Here is a 24,972-nt window from a genome sequence, read left to right as displayed (position 1 = left end):
TTGAGCCCAGGAGTTACAGACCAGCCTAGGCAACATACCGAGAAGTTGTCTTTACCAAAAAAATTAGCTGGGCATGGTACTATTGGGGAGCCTGAGGTAGGAGAACCACTTGAGCAGCCCAAGAGTTTGATGCAGCAGCAAACTGATCATGCCACTGCACTCCAGCCTAGGTGACAGTGAGACTCTGGGGGGGAAAAAAGTGTTTTCTAAAACAAAAAAAAAAGTCATTGACCATCTCTTTAATGACTGACTTAACAGAAGGAAGATACAGAATTTCCAGTCAATATCTTGTTAATAATATGTGACGTTGATATCCATTCAGAGTCTTGTGATAGAATGAGGAGGAAAAAGACAAAATCATCTTAGTATTATTATTATTAAGATAGTGTTGAACTTGTGAAAGGGTCTGGGGTTATCTAATATTTCCTGCATAGCACTTAGGGAGCTGCTTTAGATCATAATTTTGGCAATCATCTCAAGCCTAATTTAGGAAACTTGAAATATTTTCGGGCCTTTTGTTTAAGTTCAGTTGTCAATCTTAGGTATTCTTTTTGTAAAATCAAGAAATTTGGCTGGGCTCAGTGGCTTGACCTGTAATCCCAGCACTTTGGGAGGCTGAGGCGAGTAGATTGCCTGAGCCTGTGGGTTCTAGGCCCGCCCAGGCAACTTGGTAAGACCTCGACTCTACAATAAATCAAAAATTAGCTGGGTGTGGTAGCGCGTGCCTGTAGTTTCGGCTCCTTGGAAGAATTGCCAGGGCCTAGCAGGTCGAGGCTGTGGTGGCTGGGAGTGTGCCACTGTACTCCAGTTCGAGCGACAGAGTGAGACTCCAACACAAAAAAGAAAAGAAAAAAAAAAATCAAGAAATTTGACTCCTACCGTTGCATATCAGCATTGTAAAAATTACCCCTAACTTGAAAGTTTTTCTTTTTTCCTTAAATCCCTGATAGTAGCAATGGGATGGAGAAGATAAAGTTACTGATATGGGATTGTAATACTGTACCCTAGAATATATTTTGTTAAATGTAAGATATTAGCTTGTGCTAACTTAGTGTTTGATAGGCAAAAATCAGTGTAATGTGGTACATTAGTGCTCTTCAACATTCTGTTCTGTGAACTAATAATTGTCTTGGAGATTGTGCCTTAATGTAAATTAACTGTCAGTAAATACAATGTTTAGTTCAGCTGAATTTTTTTTCTTAAAGCACAACTTTTGGTGAAAGAAAAAGTATATTTAAATATTCTAATGCTAACTCCTTAATCTCCTTCAGAACAGGTTGGCGCACCATCACTTTGAAGAGCACTGGTTACTCCAGTGTCCTCATTCTGCTAGTAGCAAATCTCATTCTGCCTCCCTCTCATTCTACTAATCTAGTAATCCCATGTAACCTCTTGGCAAGGAATCAATTACATAATAATTTAGGCATGGGAGGTGGAGAAAAACTTTATGAATGAGACCTTTTTTGATTGGGTTCCTAATGCTTGTTTGTAGATTTCTTCTGGAAGCCAGAGGGATTGAGAATTATTTTTATGGCTTTTAGAGGTTTGAAGGCTGCCTTACCTTACCCTCATTATTTTGATATGTTAACCTGAGTGTAGAAAAATATGACAGCAGTGTCTTTTCAAGTGCCCTCTACGTTATTAAGGCATTACCAGAACTGCTGTTAATTTAATATAAATAAACTGCAAGTTAGTTTTGCGATTTATGGACAACTTATAAATTTTCTCAGCTTGTTTCCTAGTTGGTAAAATTAAAGATGGGTGAGGGCAAGGCTGTGAATAAAATTTCATCTCTTCAAGTTTGGAAATTGTGTCACTTTATATATACTGTGTTGAACCCAGAATGATAGGCTACCATAATGCAGTATATTATTTTATTTTTTCAAATGCTTTACTCTTTTCTAAAACTATTATTTTTAGTTGACACAATTGTACACATTTATGGGATGCATAGTGATGTTTCAATAAATACATACAATGTGTAATGTTCAAATTAGGGTAATTTGCATATCCATTTTCTCAGCCTCTTATTTGTTTGTGTTGCAGACATTCACAAATCTTCTGCTGGCTATTAAAAAAAAATATGTAAAATGCCAAATGCCGTACTGTTATTTAAATCTCAAGCTCTTTTGAAAAAACAGTTAAGAAATTCAACTAGGATATGTGAGATACACATAAACATTTCATTTTTTAAGATTAGTTTCATGAAAAGTGTACCTTTCCAATTTTTCTGATTTTTCACCATTGTATCACATTGCCTGCTTTTAAAAAAAAAACTTACAAGAATTGTATCTGGGAATTTTGGAAAGATCAGTTTCAGTTATGGGAAAATCCTGATCCTGTGTATAACTTGAGAACACAGTTATAGTTAATACTTGTCCCATCTCTTGGATTTTGAAGGTAAGACAAATGCATAGCTTTTAATTAGCTTTCTGTTCACATTTTTCAAATTTTGGTGCCTTTTTTCACTATGTAGCAATAATACAGGAAGGTCATTCTCTATTACATATATATATATGTATATATAATTCTGAATTCTAAGGTACAATTACATATATATAGTAATACAGGAAGGTCATCCTCTCTCTCTCTCTCTCTCTCTCTCTCTCTCTCTCTCTATATATATATATATATATATATATATATATATATATATATATATATATAGAATTGCCTTAAAATTCAGAATTAGTGATCTTGTGCCATCATATTAGTTAGTTTAGAATAGGTTCCCCACTCCCATGATACTGCATGTCAGCAAGTAACAGTATAATGAGGAACTCTTTTGCAATGCCTTCTAAAGTCAGGGTGTTAATTTCATATCTTTCTTTCTATGCCTACTAAACTAATATTAGTCTGTTTGATTTTGATCTGTTTTCTGTTGTCTTTGAAGGTTTTCATAGACTAAGATCTTCTATAATACATATGTAGATAATTACATTCTAGGTCTGGGTACCTGTATCTCATACTTTTTTCCTTATATGTGCTTTGAAAACCATTGACATTCTTGATATTTCATGTCTATTAATTAAATAGTATTAACATATTCTAATTTTTTTTTTATATATTTTTAAGCCTTATGATTCTGCAGATGACTGGTCTGAGCATATTAGCTCTTCTGGGAAAAAATACTACTACAATTGCCGAACAGAAGTCTCACAGTGGGAAAAACCAAAAGAGTGGCTTGAAAGGTATTTGTTTTTAAACTAACTAAAACAATATTTTTTGATCTCTGTTACATAGATTAACATTTTATGGCATTAAATAATAATCCTCCTTAAAATTTATAATAGAAATCTATAATTTTTTAGGACACATATAGAATTAATATTGCAGAGTTCTGGTTGTCGGGTTAACAGTATAAGTAATTGATGTAGTTTTACCATTAGTGAGAAACACTAGTGTTCTGATTGCTACATTCCATCTCCCATACCAGTATGACCAATATTGTCATTTTCAGTTATTTTATTTTCCATATACCATTTTGTTGGACATTTGACCTGAGCTGTTATAGTGACTCCTGATCTTGACATAATTTTTGTGGGTCTATTTTTTATTTTTAGAGAACAGAGACAAAAAGAGGCAAACAAGATGGCAGTTAATAGCTTCCCGAAAGATAGGGATTACAGAAGAGAGGTGATGCAAGCAACAGCCACTAGTGGGTTTGCCAGTGGAAGTAAGTACTAGTTTTTTTTCTTTGAAACAGTATAATTCATTCCTATAATTTACTTTTCAAATCTGTATGCATCACTGTCTATATATGTAGTTAAATAGATCTATAGTAAGCCATATAGATTCTTCCTTTGTGGATCTCTCTCTCCAACCTCCACCATTCTGTTTCCTGAAAAGGGAAAGTATGTATAGTGGAATGATACACATAATGTATTTCTCATTACTCATTGTAGCTGTGATGGAGTTGAATGATAAACAATACAATTTCTTATTTTGGATTGGCTTCTTTTTTTAAATAGGAATTCCCTACCCACCTCTACCCCCATTACACCCTCCTGCCCTTAAGTTGTGTCCCTCTAAACTGAACCCAGAACTTACTGGGTTTCAGTCTAATAATTGAAGTATATCCAAACACAGTGGTACCAAAGTACCTATCGGTTTTTTATGTTATCAGTGAGTAACTTGTTCATATTTAGAAACTAACTTTATCATGATAATAGAGCTATATAACATCTCTGTACTGAATTTCTACAAAATTATTAAACTATTGGAAAACTTCTACCCTTTTGTGCTAAGGTGTTCTTCATCTATAAATCAAACTGTGGGCATACCTTAATTTTCTTTTGAGGCCAAATTTTGTGCAAATGGAACAATTTGGTTTACATCATACATTTAGTTTTCAATTCACTCTCTTAACTTTGAATATTTAGTTAAGGTATTTTATTCCCAGTAACTTCCCTTACCCTGAATAAAATGTAAGTGCCACTTAGGGTTCTTGGGTACTTTTTTCTTGGGTACTTTTTGAAATTTTTAGAAGGGTTTTTTTTTTTTTTTTTTTTTTTCCGAGTTGGAGTCTCACTCCATGACCCAGGCTGGAGTGCGGTGGCACACTTACAGCTTCCCCAGCATCGGTCTGCTGGGCTCCGACAATCCTTCCACCTCAACCTTTCGAGTAGCCTGAACTACAGGCACGCGCTACCCCACCCGGCTATTTTGTTTTAATTGTAGAGGTGAGGTCTTGCCAAGTTGCCTGGGCTGATTTTGAACCCACAGGCTCAGACAATCCACTCGCCTCGGCCTCCCAAAGTGCTGTGATTACAGGCTGAGCCACCAAGCCTGACCTAGAAGAATTTTAAGATAATGTTTTTTGAAAATTAGACTTAAACATTTAAATCCTGTTCCTGTAACTCAAAACAAAAAGGTTGGGGGTATGTCTTTGGTCTCTGAAGGGATTACTACTTTATTTTATTTTATTTTTTTGAGTTGGAGTTTCACTTCGTCACCCGGACTGGAGTGCAGTGGCTGCTCCCAGCCACCACAGCCTTGACCCACTGGGCTCCGGCAATCCTTCCGCCTCAACCTTCCGAGTAGCTGGAATTACAGGCGTGCACTACCACGCCCGGCTGATTTTTGATTTATTGTAGAGATGAGGTCTCACCAAGTTGCCCTGGCGGGTCTCGAACCCGCAAGCTCAGACAATCCACTCACCTCAGCCTCCCAAAGGCGCGGGATTACAGGCTGAGCCACAGAGCCTGGCTGGATTACTGCTTTAAAAAAAGTTTCCCCTGCCCCAGAAAATCCTTAAGGGTTATTTATTTATTTGGGAACAGGAAAAAATTATTTATGATAAAACGATAATATAGCTCTGCAGGATTGAGTATTAAACATTAAAATCTTAAATCTACTAGTGGAATTGTACTTCATTCTTAGGAAATGACTTAAAATACTGAAGCTAGAAAATTAAAGAACATTGTATTTTGTGGCAAAAGATTTGGGTTGTAGTCCCATTTTGCTTTATATCTTTTTTTTTTTGAGTTGGAGTCTCCGTCGCCTAGACTGGAGTGCAGTGGCACACTCCCGGCCACCACAACCTTGACCTGCTGGACTCCGGCCATTCTTCACCTCAGCCTTCCAAGTAGCTAGAAATACAAGTGCGAGCTACCACACCTGGCTAATTTTTGATTTATTGTAGTGATGAGGTCTCGCTAAGTTGCCTGGGCGGGTCTCAAACTCATGGGCTCAGGCAATCTATTCACCTCAGCCTCCCAAAGCGCTGGGATTATAGGCTGAGCCACCAAGCCCGGCCTGCTGTATATCTTGACTGTGACTTTTGGCAAACAATTAAAAATGAGACAAAAGTTTTCCTCTTGAAGTAAATAGTCCCCAACCTGTGCGTTTCCTGAACAAATGAGAGGTGGTGCACAGAGGAGAACTGACAGGTATAAAAATCACATTTTTGGCCAGACCCATGCCTGAAATCCCAGCACTTTGGGAGGCTGGAGCAAGACAATTGCTTGAACCAGAGAAGTCGAGATCAGCCTGGACAACAACACAGTAAGACCATGTCTCTACAAAAAAATTTTAAAAATTAGCCGGTATGGTGACATGTACCTTTGTAGTGTTGTTTGGGAGGCTGAGGTGTGTTGAAGGATGACCTGAGCCCAGGAGGTAGAGGCTGTGGTGAGCCATGGTAGTGCTACTGTACTCCAGACTGACAAGTAAGTCTCCAACTCAAAAACAAAAAAAAAAATCCTTTTTTTTAAAAAAAAATAAAATAAAGATTTAAGTTGGAGTTTGCCTGCTAACTTGATCCCAGAATTAGACTCTACTAGATTGGGCCAGACCTTTTGACTTACTAGTGAATGATTCCCAAAAACAAAAAGCAAAGCCTAGTATGTCTCCTTTATTCTCTCTAAAATAACTGCTCATCTAAGTCATTCTTCCCTTGAGACAAAGAAATGATGAGAAAGTAAGAGCTCTCATACAAAAATTGATGGGAAGTGAAAATATTATTTCTGTGTTTTTTCATTGTTTATCTGTGTGAATCTCTTACTTTCAAAGATTAGCTCTTTTTTTTTCTTTTTCTTGCTTGGGCCTCCAGTTGTAGTTTTTAAATTTTTGTTTTTTTAATTACAGTTTGGAAAGTAAGACATGTTTCATAAGTAAAAAATTGCAAGGTGGGTAAATTTTTTAATCCCATGATTTGGAACATTTTGGGACATAAGCCTTTTTTCTGTGTGCCTATAAATGTACATGGAAATTACATATGCATGTGTCTTATGCCAAAAATGGGATTCTATGTTAACCTGTTTTTTGCTCAGGGTTATGTTTCCGTGTCCTTTTATAATTCTACATTTGTTATATTGACTGCGTGGATATATCTTCATTTCCTACTGTAAGCAAAATTATGACTCATATCTGCCCACTTGTCTGTTTACACAACCTTAAGCTGAAATATCCTAGATATGCAAATGAGTCAGTGTGTGGTTTGTTGAAATGTAGTCAGTATTTTATATCTCCCCCCCCTTTTTTTTTAGTTATTAAACAATGTTTGAGAAAGGATCTTAGTTATGTTGCTTTTTTTAAGTGGTTTGGTTAGCTTAGCTATACTTGATGTATTTGTAGTAAAGTCAGTAAGTCATTTAAGTGTTTAGCTTTGTCCAAAAAATATTAGCAGTTTTCTCATTTGTTTTCTATATTGGTATTTGTGTAGGTTAAGGCTTAAAGCTTGTTCCTTACTACCAGTAAAAGATGTATGGGAGAGAGGGAACGATTGGAAAGATTTTTACATGTAAAGGGATTAAGTAGGAAAAATTGTACATTTAATACATTTTTTTTTGCAGTGTATTAATGCAAAGTATTAAGCTGTTTTAGCAAATATTAATTGTTCTCCACAACTTGATTGAAAACTGTCTGGATAAACTTTTTAATTTGCTGTTAACTGCTAGTGGATTATTTGTATCATCTAATCTATGCCTTATAATGGTGATTGCTCTGTGTTTAGAGAAACAGTCCTTGGGATTTTTAGCAGTAGCACTAGTTATATTTTGAGTCAGGTAATTCCTTGTTGTAGATCATTGATTTGCCGTAACTGGTCTCTACCCACTAGGTGCTAGTAGCACACCTTCCCACTCTTCAGTCATGACAAGCAAAAATGTTCTCTGGGAATTGGGGTGCAAACAGAGTCACTGCTTTAACTGTATTCTATCTAAAGTTGTAAGTAATAGAAAGCTGTTGCAACTATACTCCCCTCATTCCTTGTAATGCTACTTCCTTTTTTTAAAAAAAAAATTGCTGATGTTATAAGTATCATCTTTAATTTTCATTTGAGTATATACATTGGGTACATTTTGACTGTAGCCATACAGAATTGAAAGAGTATTTTCTTAGGAAAACAAAAATTGTAGTCACCTGAGTGATAGGGTTGGGCATGGTATTATTCCTGTTGTATCTATCTCTAAAGGTTTCTGTTGTAATGGGTATCCTCTTTGCAGGAAGAAACCGTAGTTCCAGAATAAAAATTACAAAACTTATGTCCATGCAGGTTACTGCATTAATATCATGCAACAGACGTGTGTATTCTGCTGCTCATTTTTTGTTCATTTTTCTAAAATAGTATATTGTGTAATTTATAACACTGAATTTTACATACTGTCATTGTCAAAAGACCTTGTGTTTTGATATAATTGAAGTTTTTGAGGTATGCCAGTAACTTGTTTGATATAATATGTAGTAGCTGTATATTGACATCTTTAAAACTGACTTACAGTTTGAGTATATTTCCTTCTTTGTGCTTTGTCTTTAAAATTAGAGGGGCTGTGAATTGGAAAAAACAGTAACAATACTCAACAGAGGGCATATTTTGATAAAATTATACATTGCATACTTTAAGACTATTTCTCTACTTGGATTTTTTTTTAAGTTACTGATTGGAATATTGTAGTTTACATTAGAGACTTTTTGACAAATACAAACTTTGTTGACATAATTGTTGAAATTTTCTCTTTTGTAGAAATTTTCTGTTTTGTGCAAAATACTGCTAACTAGTGTTGGAATTTAAATGTTTTGATAGAGTTTAAACTGTTTTCAATACTTATTTCTGAGTTTAGAATATTTTTTGTGGCTTTACATTGAAAGAGAATTTTTTTTTAATATACCTAGTGATAAGTAGATTTTTCTGACTATGGTGTGGATACAGGACCCCTGTTTTAAGATAGCCTTATACATCATGATTTTATTACTAACTCTGCTACTTGTAGCATATTTCAAAATATTAGTTGATTTACTTGTTGATCGCACTGTTTATCATAACTTTAGCCATCTTAAAATGATTTCATTTAAGCCCTAATAAACTACTTTAGAGACCACTAATTAGGTACTTTAGTATTCAGAAAAATATGACAAAGCTAATATTCCTTTCCAGTTGAACCACTGGGAATAATTCAGTCAACTATTAGAACCTCTGATCTGTATTCTCTAGAGAATGGAGCATTTACCTTTTCTGTTTTTAAAACATTTTTAAAAATTTATTTGAGCACAGTGTTTTAACTCTATATTTTTTTTAAAAAAATGTTTTGTTTGAACTACAATGTGACTCTAAAGAATCTTAAAAAACAAACAAAAAAAACCCAAAATTTAAAGCCCCCTTGAAATCTGAGTACAGATTAATATCTGTAGTTGAGCAAAAACAACTCTTCTTCCAGTATTTGGATATTTATATGCCAGTGATAGAACTGCAGACATTAACTAGGTTTGCAGTTTTATAAAAAGGTATATTATGTTGCTAAATTAGCTGATGTTAAGGCAGGATTCTAACGTAATCTTTTTTTTTCCCCCTTCCGTCATTCCAACATCTCTTTTTTCGAACTGTGAACTAAAGTGGAAGACAAGCATTCCAGTGATGCCAGTAGTTTGCTCCCACAGAATATTTTGTCTCAAACAAGCAGACACAATGACAGAGACTACAGACTGCCAAGAGCAGAGACTCACAGTAGTTCTACGCCAGTACAGCACCCCATCAAACCAGTGGTTCATCCAACTGCTACCCCAAGCACTGTTCCTTCTAGTCCATTTACGCTACAGTCTGATCACCAGCCAAAGAAATCATTTGATGCTAATGGAGCATCTACTTTATCAAAACTGCCTACACCCACATCTTCTGTCCCTGCACAGAAAACAGAAAGAAAAGGTATGCCATTATTACTAGATGCTGCACGTTGAACTATAGTTTCTAAGTTTTTGATATATTACATTATTTCCTTTGGCGTATAAGACTCTTAATTATACTTTTTTTAAAAAGTATTTTTGAATGTTACTGTATAGATTTAGGTCTAGAGCTAGCAATATTTAGCTCTTTCTTTTAATTGATAATTATCAAGCCTTTCTTGCCTTTGACACTAAAGTCAGGTGCTTAATTTATAACAGTAATGGGTTAAATAACTTGCCAAAGTCAAATAACTGTTTCTTCATATTTGTATACAGTACTTTTGTTTTTGTGATAATTGTCTTCATAGTTTAGTTTAGAAGTTGTCTCAATTTTCTTTTAATTAAAATTTTATATGAAGAGAGACATTTTGAAACTGTTTCTATATAACGTGCAATTATTGGATTTAGTTTGTGATTAGAAAACTAAGTCGTGGGCCACAAGATAAGGACTGAATTGGACTTTTAAGTCTGAGGAGTAGAAGTTAAGTATTATAACTCAGATTGTTCATATCCAATTCATTGTTAATAATGATAGCATGTTATTGGGTGTGGTGGCTGATGCCTATAATCCCAGCTCTTTGGGAGGCTCAGGTGGCTCAGGTTTGCTTGAGCTCAGGAGTTCAGGACCAACTAGGACAACATAGTGAGACCTCCGTCTCCCCAGAAAATTCAAAAGAAAAATAGCTAGGCATGGTGACACACACCTGTAGTCCCACCTGTTCGAGAGGCTGAGGCAGGACAGCTTGAGCCCAGGATGTCAGTGCTGCAATGATTCAGGATCACGCCACTATACTCCAACCTGGGTAGCAGAGGCCAGCCCTATCTCCAAATATATCTGTATAGCATATTGAAAAAGAAAAATTAGGAGAACAGCTTCTTTTTGAGAGGTAACACACAACATAAGCAGTATGTATCGATAAGTATATTTGAGTAGATCATTCATGATCCCAAGCTTTTACTTTGTAGTATGTTTTTTAAAACTAAGGAAATTAAAAGACAATAAATAATCACAGATGAATCCACTAGCAGACCACTAGTAAGTGTTGGGGAACTTTTAAATGTCCTGTCGGCTTAGGAGATACTGGTGAGTCTAAACCTAATCTGTTGCTTAATCAATTAATTCACATCTATTTAACTTGGTGACAAAGGATTCAAATAGTTGGATTTCTTTTGCTTCTGATTTCCTTTCTCCTTTTGTGCATGTTATTTGAATTTTCCCTGTACTACAGCAGTTTGTGTTGCATATTACTAAACCATATGTTTTAATATATATACCATACAGTACATAACACATTAAACAGAGTTTAATGCTTGTTCCAAATGTCAAATTTCCTAAAGATGCTTTTTACCGGTATTCATACATACACGTCAGATTTATCCTGTTGCAGAATTGAATTTGTAAAGGAAATTATTGAATGGCGACATCTGAACTAACAACAGTAGTTATTGAATTTTCCATAGGATGTTTTGGTTTAAGTTCCTGTCGTTTTATTTGACAGTTTAGTCACAGAAAATTTTATCTTAAAAATCCTTGTTTGTTTTAAAAAAAAAGTCTGTTTTTTTTTTTTTCCGCCTTTGTACATTTAGCATGTCTTAGGTGTTTTCTCATTTTTGAAATTCTCTCCCTGGCTTCTGAGATACTACTCTATTTCAGTTTTCTAGTTCTGTTTCCTTCCCACTCCTCATATATCAGTATCTTTCAACCTTTCCCCTGTGTTTTGTTCTTGCTTATAATATGTCCTCTTTTCCTTGGTAGTCACTCTTTGTAACCATCATGACTCAACTCTTTATTTCTAGTTCATATATAACTATTTCTCTTCTCTAAGTTCTTGGTATTTGTTAAATTTCCTCAGATACAGTATCCCCCAAATTTCTCCCTTTCCCCACAAGTTTTTCCTAGATTCTCATTAATTGTCAGCAGTGCTCCCCCTAACTTTTCCTTGTTCTTCAACATTCTTACCCACCCACCCTGCCCCCTCCCACTCACCCATTGACAAATCTTAGACACTCTGTCCTGTTATTGTATCCTTTCTATTGTTATTGTCACTGCCATTATTGAAACTCAAGTCATCTCTCTGGAAATACCCTGACTACTTTCTTACCCTGTCTGGCCCCTTGTGGTGGCATCACTATAAAATGTAGATTGGATTGTGTCAGTTCTTTGGTTAGAAACTTCTGATGGTTTCCCATTATCCAAAGGATAAAGTTTATACTTCTTAGTGAGATTGTAGCAGGCACTTAACAGTATGGTTGCAGTCTATTTTAGCTTAATCTGGAGCCATTTCACTCTTAATCCTCTGTAAGTCAACTGTTGCAAACTTGGGCATTTCTAAGACGAGTTATGTTCTTTCATGTTCTGGGCCTAAATAGGACATGTTCTTTCTTCTATCCTGTTGAATTCAGTACTCTTCCCTTAAGACCCAGCTCTAATGTCATTGGGTTCGCAGTGTTAACCTCTTCCACTCTGTTTCCCAGACAGAGTGTACTTCTGTCTGTTACAGCATATAACCACAATATTTTAGAGTTTTAGTTTTTTCAGTCAGGCTATTTTCCCTTCAGGGTTTGACTTTATGTTTTATTACATTTTGTACTTTGTTCACCTTCTAAGACCGTCCTCTCCCTTCGTGCTTCAAGCACTATTTCTGACCTGTACCTGGTTTGGTGCTAATTTTCTTATGGACATTTTAGTTTATTCCGTAAAACAACACTGTGAGGGAAGATATCTCTCTCTTGGAAATGAGGAGTTGGAATATTGCCACACTTCAAGTACATGGTGAGTATTAGAGGCAGCTTTTCCAAAACCCATGTTCTTTTTCCAAAACCATATGTAATGAAAGACATAACATATTTAAAAATCTGTATCAGTTTGGACTCTAGTAATTCACACTTTGTAATCAGAGATGATTCAAGTTTAAATTCCATGAAGTGTGTTTGTTAATAATTACAAGCATTATATACAAAATTTATGTATAATAATTTTAAATTTAAAGGAACAAACTTGATAACCTTGGAGTTGTCTGTTTATATAGGGAAAATTGTGCAATCTTTCCAAGTACTACTTTTTCCTGTGAATTGAAGACAATGTTACTTCCTTAAGTAACTTGTATAACAATTTTTATCTTTTCAGATTGTTCTCAAGTTAGTCTAAATTTGTGAAATGTTATTAAGCTGAAGTATTTTTCCCCTTAGTAGAAATATCTGTGCTATTTAACAATTTTTATTGACTCTTCTCATCAGCCTAGTGATTTTCCCTGTTTGAATTTTTGCTTAATAATTTTATTTATTTATTTTTGTTGGGAGGGTCTCTGTCACTCAGACTGGAGTGCAGTGACACAATTACAGCTCACTGCAGCCTCAAACTCCTGGATTCAGGTGATCCTTCCACCTCAGCCTCCAGATGAAGTAGCTGGGACTATAGGTACATGTTACCACGTCCAGCTATTTATTTATTTATTTTTTATTTTTTGTAGAGAAGAGATCTCACTATGTTGCCCAGGCTGGCCTCAAACCCCTGGGCTCAAGCAATCCACCCTTCTCAGTCTCCCAAAGTGCTGAATGTGAAGACTTCAGTTTGTGTTAAATGTACCTGCCTTTTACAACTGACATAGAAGGAAAAGGTCATTACCTGGTTGTAATAGGCCAACTATATTACTAAGTTGCTTTGCTTTAAAATAATATTTAGGATGACTAAATATTCTTGAAAAATTAGAAAGATTGGCAATAGAGTTGAAATATTTATTGATTAACAGATTACATTAGTGTAGTAATTGAGGCTTAGCCAATAAGTATACCTAAATTTAGTCAACTTAACCAAAGATAACCTTTTGAACAGTGGAGCAGGAGGAAAAAATGTGATTAAAAAAGAATGTTAGAAAATATTGTTTATGTTTTGAGGGTAAGGAAGACCTTATCAAGACCCAAAAGCATTTGTCTTTATAAAAGTTGGCGAATTTGACCACATAAAAGGTAGCATTTTAGAGCAATAGAGGTACAGTAAACAAAGCTTGAAAGACAGATATCAAATTGGGAGAAAGATACTTACAACATACATAAAAGACAGGATACATTAAGAATTCTTACAAAGGAATGTGAAAAAGACAATCCAATGGAAAAAATAAGCAAAGGATTTGAACAGGAAATTAGAGAAAGAGGTATTTAAAAGTACCCACCTTACCTTGCACCACATACAAAAACGAACTGAAATAGATCAAAAGACTGACCTATATTTAAGAACTAAAATTCTAAGACTCCTAGAAGAAAACAGGAAGTCTTCATGAATATTGTATTTGGCAGTGATTTATTGAATAGGACACCAAAAGTTTGTCTGTTGTGAGTAACTTCTAAAAACACTGATGTTTTTAGGAGTAAGTATGTTTGAGTCCCTGCCTTTTAATTCCTTGGGCATATATGTAGGAGTGAAACTGCTGGATGCTATCATTGCCATCTTTATAAAGTTGCCCATTTTGAGTACCTCACATAAATCACCTGTGTAGTGTTCTCAAGGTTCATGTGCTGACACATAGTATGTGTCAGAATTTTCTTCCCTTTGAAGGCTGAATAGTATTGTACTGTATGCATCTATGCCACATTTATTTTGAAATGATTACCAGTACATATTGAAAATTAAGGTTAAAATAAGATGATTTTTCATCCTTAAGATTTGTGACAACAGTTGCTTGTGGAAAAGCACAGTTGGTGGGAGTGTATAAGTTTACTGCTAGTATAGAGGTCATTTTAGCAAAATCTGTTAGAAATTGTTTACCTTTTTTATTATAACTTTTAAGATTGTTTATCTTTTTTATTATAACTTATAAAAAGTATTATAAACTTTTTCTTAGTTGAATAAAAAAGCAAGTTGCAAAAGGTACAATATCTTTGTTATAAACATAAGCATCGTGTGTATATTTATAAATACATAGAAAAAGTTCTAGGAGGATACATGATATAAAATACTGATGAATATAGAAATTAAGTGAAAGTTACAGGAAGATTTATAAAAGCAGGTGTTGTCACCCGGCTACCAAATGACTTTTGTCTATTACACTTGAACACTGTGTTTTCCTTCATAGCTCACTTCATGTCTCCTGTATAACACCACCACTAGAGAATCGAAAGGGAAGGCTGCTTTTGATAAAGGAGTAGTTTGTATTTTCTGTGTTCACATGTCCTGTTCAGTATTAACAGCAACTGTCAAAGCACCATAGAAAATAAATGATCAGAAATGCAGTTATTACCAATATCTTTTTTACTGCATATTGAAAAGTTTTTTGCACCATAGAAAATAAATGATCAGTAATGCAGTTATTACCAATATCTTTTTTACTGTACATTGGAAAGTTTTTTGATACACCAAAAGTATGTAAATCAGAAATAAATTTCACTTTGATTTGTGCTGTCTAGGTGCTTAGAAGAGGTGCATGATCAAACTTTAAACCCTACAGAGTTAGGTTATTATAATACATTTCTCTAAGTCTAGTCTTTCATAGGTTCCAATATTTCCCTTCTGGCAAATATTGGAAATACAAGTGGATAATTTATAATTATAAAGCATGATGGGAAGAAAAGCGATTTTTGGTTTTTTTTTTAAAAAGCAAATATACGTGATTTATAATCAAAGGATGACATATTTATGGTGCATATTGAGTAATTGATTAGAGATCTGTAAGTCATAGAAATGTCAAATAGGTAAGGGAACATTTAAAATATCTTAGGAAGAAATCAGCAAATATCCTTAAAAAGATCACAGGAACACACACAAAGTCAAAATATTCCTGCTAAAACTAGATACTATTCTATTACCAGAGACTATGACAGTACATTGAAAGAATGAGCATAGGGCTGATACTCTTTTATTTTTTTTAATTTTCTTGTTTTTTATGCCACGTTTTCTCTCTGCATACTTTTAAAGAGCAGAAGAAGCAATTGAAGTGACTTTGTATACAACACAGTAGATTCACTCTTATGTAAATTCATTGTCTTAACTATTTTTGAAGATCCAAATTTTCTATTTATGTTCAATTTGATACAAATCTGAATAAACGTGTTAAGTATATTAGCTTCACAACCTAATACACTTAAGTTTGTCTCTAAACTATGTAGTGCTACTTAGCTTAATGAATATAGCATAAAATAAGCTATCCATTGTTTTCTTTGGCCATTATATTGATAGAGTCCTAAGGCCTGCTCCCCAGCACCATCAGTTTTGAGCCTATTCAAAAAACTGGCCTAGAGTTTGAGAGAAAGCACACATACACATGCACCAGGACCTGTGTTGCAGAATCCACTCACTGACTGGCATCCGGTCAACAAATGTGTGTTGATGCCATTTTGGTGCCAAGTGCCATTTTTTATTAGGACCACAGAGATGATAAATATAACAAAATTCCTCTCCTGGAGAAGAGCATGTTCTAGTAGAAGGGAGGGATAATAAACAGTATGATATAATAGAAGATGCTGAGTGAAGGGATCGATTTGTGTTAGGGCACTCCGAACAGAGAGGAGGGGCAGCCAGCCTACACTTATAAAACTTATACCTTCCATCATATTTTAATGATAAAACCTCTCAGAATAGCATTTTATGACCGGTCTTGGTGGCTCAGCCTGGAATCCTGTGCTTTGGGAGGCTGAGGTGAGTAGATTGCCTGAGCCCGCGGGTTTGAGACCCGCCTGGGCAACTTGGCTAGACCTCATCTCTACAATAAATCAAAAAATTAGCCGAATGTGGTAGTGTGCACCTGTAATTTCAGCTACTTGGAAGGATCTCCGGAGCCCAGCAGGTCGAGGCTGCGGTGGCCGGGAGCGGGCCACTGCACTCCAGTCTGGGCAGCAGAGTGAGACTTCAACTCAAAAAAAAAAAGAATTGCATTTTATGTTCGTGCTAATTATTAAACTCAGTCAGTTACTAGTTTCCAATTATGCGTGTGGATTGAGGCACATAATATAAGAAATACTTAAATGACTTGTAACTTGCTTTTGTAGGACATTTAATAGTTTTTAAAATTTGGTCTTATGTTTCCTTTGTTTTTAAAGTTAAAAGGACTCTTGCAGGTTCTACAGTCTTTTTTTTAATAAGTAACCAAGGATGCCAGAATCACCATAGAACTTTTACAAGTTGTACGTAGACCCAAGCCTCATTAGATCTGGGTCGGAGCCCAGTTATCTGTATTTTTTTAACTTCAGAAGTGATTCTGATAGCAGTCTTTTGAGAGCTAACACTCAAAATGAAACCTTTTATTGGAGAAATTTTGGAATGTCACTTGTCCCAAAGGTCCCATAAGTATTAAGTAGAATCAATACCGAGATATGACTCATCCTCTCTTACAAAACTGCAAAACAAAGTCTATCTTCAGGTTATCCTATTAATAAACTTATTAAGTAGAAATTAAAGATGTTTAGTTTTTTTACACTATTTCTTGATGATGTGTTTTAGTTTTCTATTTTGGGGTGTTTCCTTTGCTTGACTTGAAGGACAAAACTGAACTATTTTTAATCCCTTAAGTTTTCCAATCTGCGAATAGATTTGGCAGCATCAAAACAAAATTGAAAGCACTTTGTCCCTCCTTCAGCTTGCTTTTCTACCTGTCCTTAAAAGCAGAAGAAAATCTATAGAAATAACAGGATCATTTCAGAGGGATACTAGTACTAATTTAATTGTGCAGTAAGCAAAAACATAGAACTTGTTTCATTCTGAACATTAATCAAGATGCCTTGAAGTTGTATGTGAATGAGCTTTTAAAAGGGATATGATCCTGAGAAAACTGCTAATACAGATTTTTATTGATTGCTCCATAATATATAATAGCTGACTGCAGATTTTTCACAAGGAAAACATTTGTAATCATTTTCTTCCAGTTTCTTTATATTTGCCTATGAATCCAGAACAACAAAATTGAAAATTATAGGCAGTCTGCTAGACGCAAGGATTTTCTTTTTTTTTTTTTTTTTAAGTTTGGACTCTCACTCTGCCGCCCAGGCTGGAATGCAGTGGCACACTCAAGGCCACCACAGCCTCAACCTGCTGGGCCTCAGCCAATCGTTCAGCCTCAGCCTTCCGAGTAGCTGGAACCATAGGCGCGCGCTACCATGTCTGGCTAATTTTTCGATTTATTGTAGAGACAAAGTTTTGCCAAGTTACCCAGGCTGGTCGCGAACCCCTGGGCTCAGGCATTTCTCTTGTCTCGGTCTCCCAAAGTGCTGGGATTACATGCTTGAGCCACCTCGCCCAGCCTAGAATTTTCCTTTAAATTGTATGCCTTATTAAAATGAAAATGTTTAGGCCTTCTGAGTTGGTCATGGTTAATCAACACACCCTTGAACTGTACTTAAAACAGTTGTGAGATCCACACTTCAGAGAACTATTATTCTCGTTCTTTTGACCATTATAGTATAGTGTCGTAAAAAGACTGACAAGAGAGTTATTGTCATTAAGCTTACTAGTATTACATGTATGGTCTTGAAAATCTTCAGGATACGGGTATATTTGAGGATTTAAAGATACTTTAGCAAATGTTCGTAGTTAAGTCTTTAGACCAGTATTATAAGAAAATGTGTAGGAACATCTTAATAGTCAAGTCTGTTGTTACCCAAGAGTCTATGTTTCTAATATTCTTTTTTTCTCCATTAAAGTCACTGTGTTCATAAAAATTCCACAGTATGAAAATACCAGTTTGTGCTTATTTTTTTGTTGGTGGATATTCAGTTTGCTTCCAGGTTTGTGCCAAAATAAAGCAGGCACAGTGTTGTTATAATTTTTTTTGTTTCTCCTGATTTATATGTATGAATTTCTTTAAGGGTAAATACCTAAAGAGGAATTACTGGGTCATGAAGTGTTTGTATTTTCACCTTTTCTATATAATGCCAGATTACTTTCCAGTATGTTTGTATCAATTTATTCTCCACCAGAAATGTGAAATAAGTGTTCTCATTACTCTGTCAGTATTTAGTATTGTCAGGCTTTTAAATTTTCACTATTTGATGAATTTACATTTTCTTGGTCATTAATGAAATTGGGTGTTTTTTCTTGTGTTTTTTAGCCATTCAGGTTTCTTTAAAATATCTTTTTATGTGTTATTGTACATTTTTTTGTTGGATAGTTTGTATTCTTTGAAATATTCTGGTTTCTAATACTTTGGACATAATTATCTTGCTTCTTGTAAGTTTTGAAATCCATCTACTTCTTGATGTTAAAGATATCTTTGTTTTCCTCTAATATTAGGATGTAAATACCATGGCCACCCAAAAAAAACTCAGAATTTATTTATAATAAAGTGTATAATTATTCCTATATGTTTAAACTTCAGTCACCTTCAAAGTACTCTCCATTTGATGCAACACACCTATCGAGATGCTTTTTTCACTGTTCAAAACAGCTTTTGGACTCATGGGTTTTGATTACTTTTAGTGCTTCTGCTGCTCTTTTGTTTCACCTCTTCCACATCTACCAAATGTGTCCCTTTAAAGACTTTTTTCATCTGGGTAAAAAAAAAAAAAAAGTCGCTGGGGACAAGATCGGGTGAATAGGGAGGGTGGGGCATGGGGGTTATACCATTTTTACATCAAAAATTGCTGAACACTCAGTGTTCTGTGGGCAGGTGTGCTTCTAAATCACCTGTCATGAAATGGGCAAACATGTTGAAAGAAATCTCCAAAAGGAAATTCACTGAAGCCAAGCGTAGCCTCTCACAAGAACACTTAGCTGGTTCATTTATGCCAGTGGGTTCCTAGAACACTTACCTAGCAAAGGAAGCCTATACTACAAGGGGCCCCACCTTCTAAAAGATAATTCTGTTTTTGAGGGGGGTCCCCCCCTAGTATATATACAAAAATTCAATGTACTTTAAAGTGGTTTTGTTTTAAATGTAAATTTTTATGTCTAGCCGGAACTTGTAGAATTTATATTTCAGGATTTATATTACTTTGAGTCCCCTATATATATATGTATTTTGTTCCAAGAGTACATTTATAAGTCTAATTTGTTTGTAAGTTCAACAAAGTTAGCCCGGTACCCAACTGACACAATTGACTGTATAGTACTGTACTGTCATAGGTTTATGATACTTTTCACACAATTAGTACATAAAAACAAAAAAATAATTTTCAGCCTTACAGTATAGTACCTTGAAAAGTACAATAGTACAGTACAATAGCTGGCATAAAGGGGCTAGCATCAAGTGTACAGGCAAGCAGAGTTGCTGACTGAAGGAGGGTACAGCAAAGTACACAAAAGCGCAACCACGGTAGAGGTTGCATGCACGTAATAATACATGCCAGACATGTGAACTTAGGTGATTAGACATGGGAACACACGTTCGCAACTCGAAGGTTCATGTGTATGGGACTTACTATAGTAGCTTGTCAGTTACTATTAAAGAATGCAATTGGGGCATTAAATACAATTTCATTGAATATATAAATAATTTGAAACAGCAGCTTTCAAATAATAATGTTCCATGCATGTTTTATACGTCTTTTATTTCTAAATACTATGAGGTAGAGTTTATTTGTTTTTACCACTAAGGGAGTCCTTTTTAGTGCTAAAAATCTTTAAATGTGTATTTAATTACAAAAGGAAAGTATGTAGTTAGAAAACTCAGTTGTTAAGTATAAGAGTTCAAAATAGTAATCTCTCATTTATCACATTGTTGTCCTGTTCTGGATAGTGACCACCAAGCTTCCTGTCTTGGTTTGTATTAATATAAAGCCATTGTCATATTTAGATATAAGTTGTTATTGTGATGGTAAGCATTTTTTACCTTTTTTTATGAGACATAAAAACATCTTGTAGAATTATATTGTCCCTTTATCCTAATGGAGGCTTATTTAGGTGTGTGATTAATACATAACTGCTTGAGACAGCATTGCTTGTAGTAGACAGGGTGGTACTCCCAGTAATTCCCTTTTTATGTATGTACCCTTAAAGAAACTCTGATATATGTAAATAAGGAGAAATTAGAAAATTATCATAACAAGCTTTGTTTTAGTACAATGCTGGAAACAAACTGAATGCCCACCAACAAATCAGATATGGTTCTGAAGCCATCAGATTTTGCTACTTCGTGCAAGTTACATAACCTTTCCTCTTTAGCTTTCTCACCCATGAAAGAGGGATATAAAAATGCCTATTTTATTATTCTATTCAACTGTTTACAGAGCTCCTTCTCTGTGCTCTCTTGTAAGGGTTAAATGAGATTATTTCTGTTAGGTACCTGGCACATGACGGATACTCTTGATGTTTGTTCCAGTTTCCAAGTAATTTTTTTCAGTGTTGTTATTTTCTTTTTATTTAGAATCTACATCAGGAGACAAATCTGTGTCACATTCTTGCACAACTCCTTCCACGTCTTCTGCCTCTGGACTGAATCCCACGTCTGCACCTCCAACATCTGCTTCAGCAGTCCCTGTTTCTCCAGTTCCACAATCACCAATACCTCCATTACTTCAGGACCCAAATCTTCTTAGACAGTTGCTTCCTGCTTTGCAAGCTACACTGCAGCTTAATAATTCTAATGTGGACATATCTAAAATAAATGAAGGTAAATTTTCATAATAACAGTTTTTAAATATTCATTTGCATTGTGCAAAATTATGTTATTTGTAAAATCCTCAGTTTAGAAATGGTCTTTGTTTCTTTTTGAAGTTTGTATTTGAACTTTAATTTTTGGGATTTGGAACTTATTTCCCCCATAGTTTCAAGACTTGACTATGTGTCTGGTAGTTACTGGAGATAAGTCATTTTATGTGTCTAACGTGCATGGTGAAATTTTATTTTTTATTTATTTTTGAGGCGGAGTCTCACTGGGTCACCCAGGCTGGAATGGCAATGGCACGTGCACAGCCACCGCAGCCTCTACCTGCTGGGCTCAGGTGTCTGCCTCTGCTTTCCAGATAGCTAGAAACATAGGTGTGTGCCAAGTAAAGAACATTTGTCAAAACTAGTATAAAAACTTTGCATTTCCAGTATATTTCTCAAAACCTGTATGAGGATAATTAAATACTTGGAATATTTAAGATATTCTTAATTTCTAGGAATTTTGGTTTTTATTTGGGTACATTTTTATGTAATAACAGAGGTGAGGTTTTCTTTATGCTAAAAATAAGGCTGTCTCAGGCTAACTGGTCATTAATTTACTCTTATTATTGTCAACTTTTTTCTATTTTGATTTCATTCTCTAAGATAACCATGCAGTTTTCTCGTTTGGTAGGTAAATGTTTTACTTAAGGCAAAGTGGGGCTTTTAATATTGATACTTTAAGAAAGTGTTGACTGGGCTCGGTGACTTAGCCTGTAATTCCAGCACTTTGGGAGGCTGGGGCAAGTGGATTGCCTGAGCCAAGTTGATTGCCTGAGCCCATGGGTGTGAGACCAACCCGGGGCTACTTGGTGAGACCTCATCTCTACAATAAATCAAAAATTAACCAGGCATGGTAGCAGGCTCCTGTAGTTCCAGCTACTTGGAAGGCTGAGGTGGAAGGATCGCTGGAACCCAGCAGGTCAGCACTGGGGTGGCTGTGAGTGTGCCACTGCACTCCAGCCTGGGTGACAGAGTGAGACTCCAACTCAAAAAAAAAAAAGTGTCCATAATAAAAGATCTTATGCATCAAAAATACATCGTATTTCTAAGTACTGGCTTTTTAAAAAGATTGTTGGAGTGGCCAGCTTGTGTAAAAAGGCAGTCTCATAAAATACACAGTTTTCTGGAATAATTGGGTGTTTCCATGAACATTCTTTAGAGGGTTTTTGTTTTGTTTTGTTTTGTTTTGTTTGGGGTTTTTTTTGAGTCAGAGTCTCACTCTGTCATTCAGGCTGGAGTGCAGTGGCACACTCATGGCCACTGCAGCCTTACCTGCTGGGCTCAGGTGATCCTTCCACCTCAGCCTTCCAAATAGCTGGAACCACAGATGTGAGCCACCACGCCTGGCTAATTTTTTGATTTATTGTAGAGACGAGGTCTCACCAAGTTGCCCAGGCTCGTCTCAAACCCCTGAACTCAGGTAATCCTTTTACCTCCACTTCCCAAAGTGCTGAAATTATAGGCGTGAGCCACCATGCCCGGCCTAGAGTTTTAAAAAGTCTCATAGAGGGGCTTCCTTTAACTGAACATAATAATTTGGTTTATCTTTTGTTTTTTTTTGTTGGTTTTTTTTTTTTGAGTTGGAGTCTCACTCGGTTGTCCAGACTGGAGTGCAGTGGCCGCTCCCGGCCACCGCAGCCTTGCCTGCTGGGCTCCGGCGATCCTTCCGCTGAGCCTTCCGAGTAGCCGGAATTACAGGCATGCACTACCACGCCCGGCTGATTTTTTGATTTATTGTAGAGGTGAGGTCTCGCTCCCCAGGTGGGTCTCGAACCCGCGGGCTCAGGCAATCCACTCACCTCAGCCTCCCAAAGGCGCAGGATTACAGGCTGAGCCACCGAGCCCGGCTGATTTATCTTTATTGTAGACCAGTTATGTTTCTTTTTCTCTGCCTCAAATCCCTGGACCTATTATATATCACTCCTGTCTTCTAGGCTTTTATTTTGAGAGTTCTAGTTTGAAACATTACAGCTTCCTCTGGGTTGTCTTTGAGTTGTCAAGTTGTTACTAATGCATGGACACCTGTTTTTATTTGAACTTAGGAGATAATATGTTTTTAGTTCTTACAGCAGCTGTAACACAAGCCTCACTGCAGTCTATAATTCATAAGTTTCTTACTGCTGGACCCTCTGCTTTCAACATAACATCTCTGATTTCTCAAGCTGCTCAGCTCTCCACACAAGGTATTCATACTCTGAAATATCTCTAGAATGGAATCCTGATTTTGTTGTGGAATTAATAGCAAAATTTTAAAGAATTTTTTAAGAGATTAGCTACAATAATTTCTTATTTGGTTTGTGTGTGTAACACCACACATACAGTGGTATTTTTATTTCCCTTTTTTAAAAAATGGTGCTAGCTTTGACATTTTTCTTAAGATATGTCAGTCAGTGTCTTACCTGTAATGATATAGTATATATTTAATTCCGAATTTAAGTGGTTAATGAAACGTTTTATTCACACTGAATGTAAACTATGATATACCCTCTATCTTTGTGGGACATTGCATATATTTGAAGAGTTGGAGTTTGATTCTAGTTAATGCCAGGAGATTTTACTAGACATAGAAATGTTCATTTCCAGCTTTGAATTAGCTATCCCTCTTCATGAAGGTTCCAAATGAAAGAGATGCACATAGGAGAAAATGGCAGGTGAAAGGGTCACTTTGTCAGAAAGCTGATGAACAGCAGTATTGCCTGGTCTGGAATGAAAGGATGATGATGATGATGCAGACGTACAGCTCTTTGGCTAGGCTCATGAGCAGGGGTCTGTGTGGGAAGCTTGAGCCTAAAAGTATAATGAGAAAGAGGAAATAAGGATGGGAAGGAGGCCTTTCATGTGAGAACAGGTTCAGGCTTAGCTTCCTGTTCGAGCCTCAGAAAGGAAGAGTGGGCTACTCTAGGTGTGCTTCTCTCTTAACACAGCTCACTCAGTGTGACCAGTGAGGAGTCAGATTCTGACTTAGACAAGTGTTTTCTGGGCAAAATGGGATGTGATGTGTCTAGGACTTTCACTATGTGTATTACAAAGGTTTTTGGGTTTTTTGAAATTTATTGTTTGACTCTTTTACAGCCCAGCCATCTAATCAATCTCCAATGTCTTTAACGTCTGATGCGTCATCCCCAAGATCGTATGTGTCTCCTAGAATAAGCACACCTCAAACTAACACAGTCCCTATCAAACCTTTGATTAGTACTCCTCCTGTTTCATCACAGCCAAAGGTATGTTGCCTTTGAGGGAAATCTGGGAAAGAAATTACTTTTGGAAAATGAATTTAATAATTTTTAGAATCCATATTTTAGAAAAAGCCCTCTGAGAATGAGGTAGTAGTAGAATGAATGGCAGGTGAGTGACAGTAGGTGCAGTTAAGTATAGTTTTTGTGATTAGAGTCAGAATTTGAAACCTAGGTATTAGCAAATACAGAACCCATTTTACTAAGCTATACTGTCTGTGCTTGTCCATGAAAAATTTTACATGGGTGGCTTCTTAGAGCAGTTAGGAAATTGTTGGTCTACTGTCACCTGTGGACAGGACCTTGCGTTGTTGCTTTGAAATTTTGACTCTTGTCCACCTTATTTGATTCTTGTCCACAGTTCATAGGTAAATCCCTGTAACACTCGTTCTTTGCTTTTTACCATGCTGTCAGTAAAACATTAAAAAGTTTAACGTTTATGAAATACATGTTGTAGGTTTTTAAATTTTTTATCCTTAGTGATAGTAAATGTAGGGGGGAATTGTTTTTAGT

General features: G+C 35.8%; 1 protein-coding gene across 4 annotated transcripts in view; it reads left to right on the top strand.

Annotated features, from left to right (window-relative positions):
* Window positions 1–24,972, top strand: part of WAC (WW domain containing adaptor with coiled-coil) — a 91,050-nt gene that overhangs the window by 58,549 nt on the left and 7,529 nt on the right. For 2 of the 4 annotated variants that reach the window (XM_008065731.1, XM_008065730.1), the window contains exons 4-9: window positions 3,076–3,191; window positions 3,564–3,676; window positions 9,332–9,640; window positions 20,943–21,188; window positions 23,287–23,409; window positions 24,299–24,447. In XM_008065731.1, the coding sequence (XP_008063922.1) occupies window positions 3,076–3,191; window positions 3,564–3,676; window positions 9,332–9,640; window positions 20,943–21,188; window positions 23,287–23,409; window positions 24,299–24,447 (1,056 nt within the window). The remainder of the gene's footprint in view (window positions 1–3,075; window positions 3,192–3,563; window positions 3,677–9,331; window positions 9,641–20,942; window positions 21,189–23,286; window positions 23,410–24,298; window positions 24,448–24,972) is intronic. The other 2 variants (XM_008065733.1, XM_008065732.1) reach the window with 1 other exon arrangement.

Source organism: Carlito syrichta, unplaced genomic scaffold (genome assembly GCF_000164805.1).
Source record: "Carlito syrichta isolate Samal-C Ts95f unplaced genomic scaffold, Tarsius_syrichta-2.0.1 Scaffold308802, whole genome shotgun sequence".
In the NCBI taxonomy this organism is placed as follows: Eukaryota; Metazoa; Chordata; class Mammalia; order Primates; family Tarsiidae; genus Carlito; species Carlito syrichta.
Note: the sequence above shows the minus strand (reverse complement) of the source record. Positions and strands in the feature narration are given on the sequence as shown.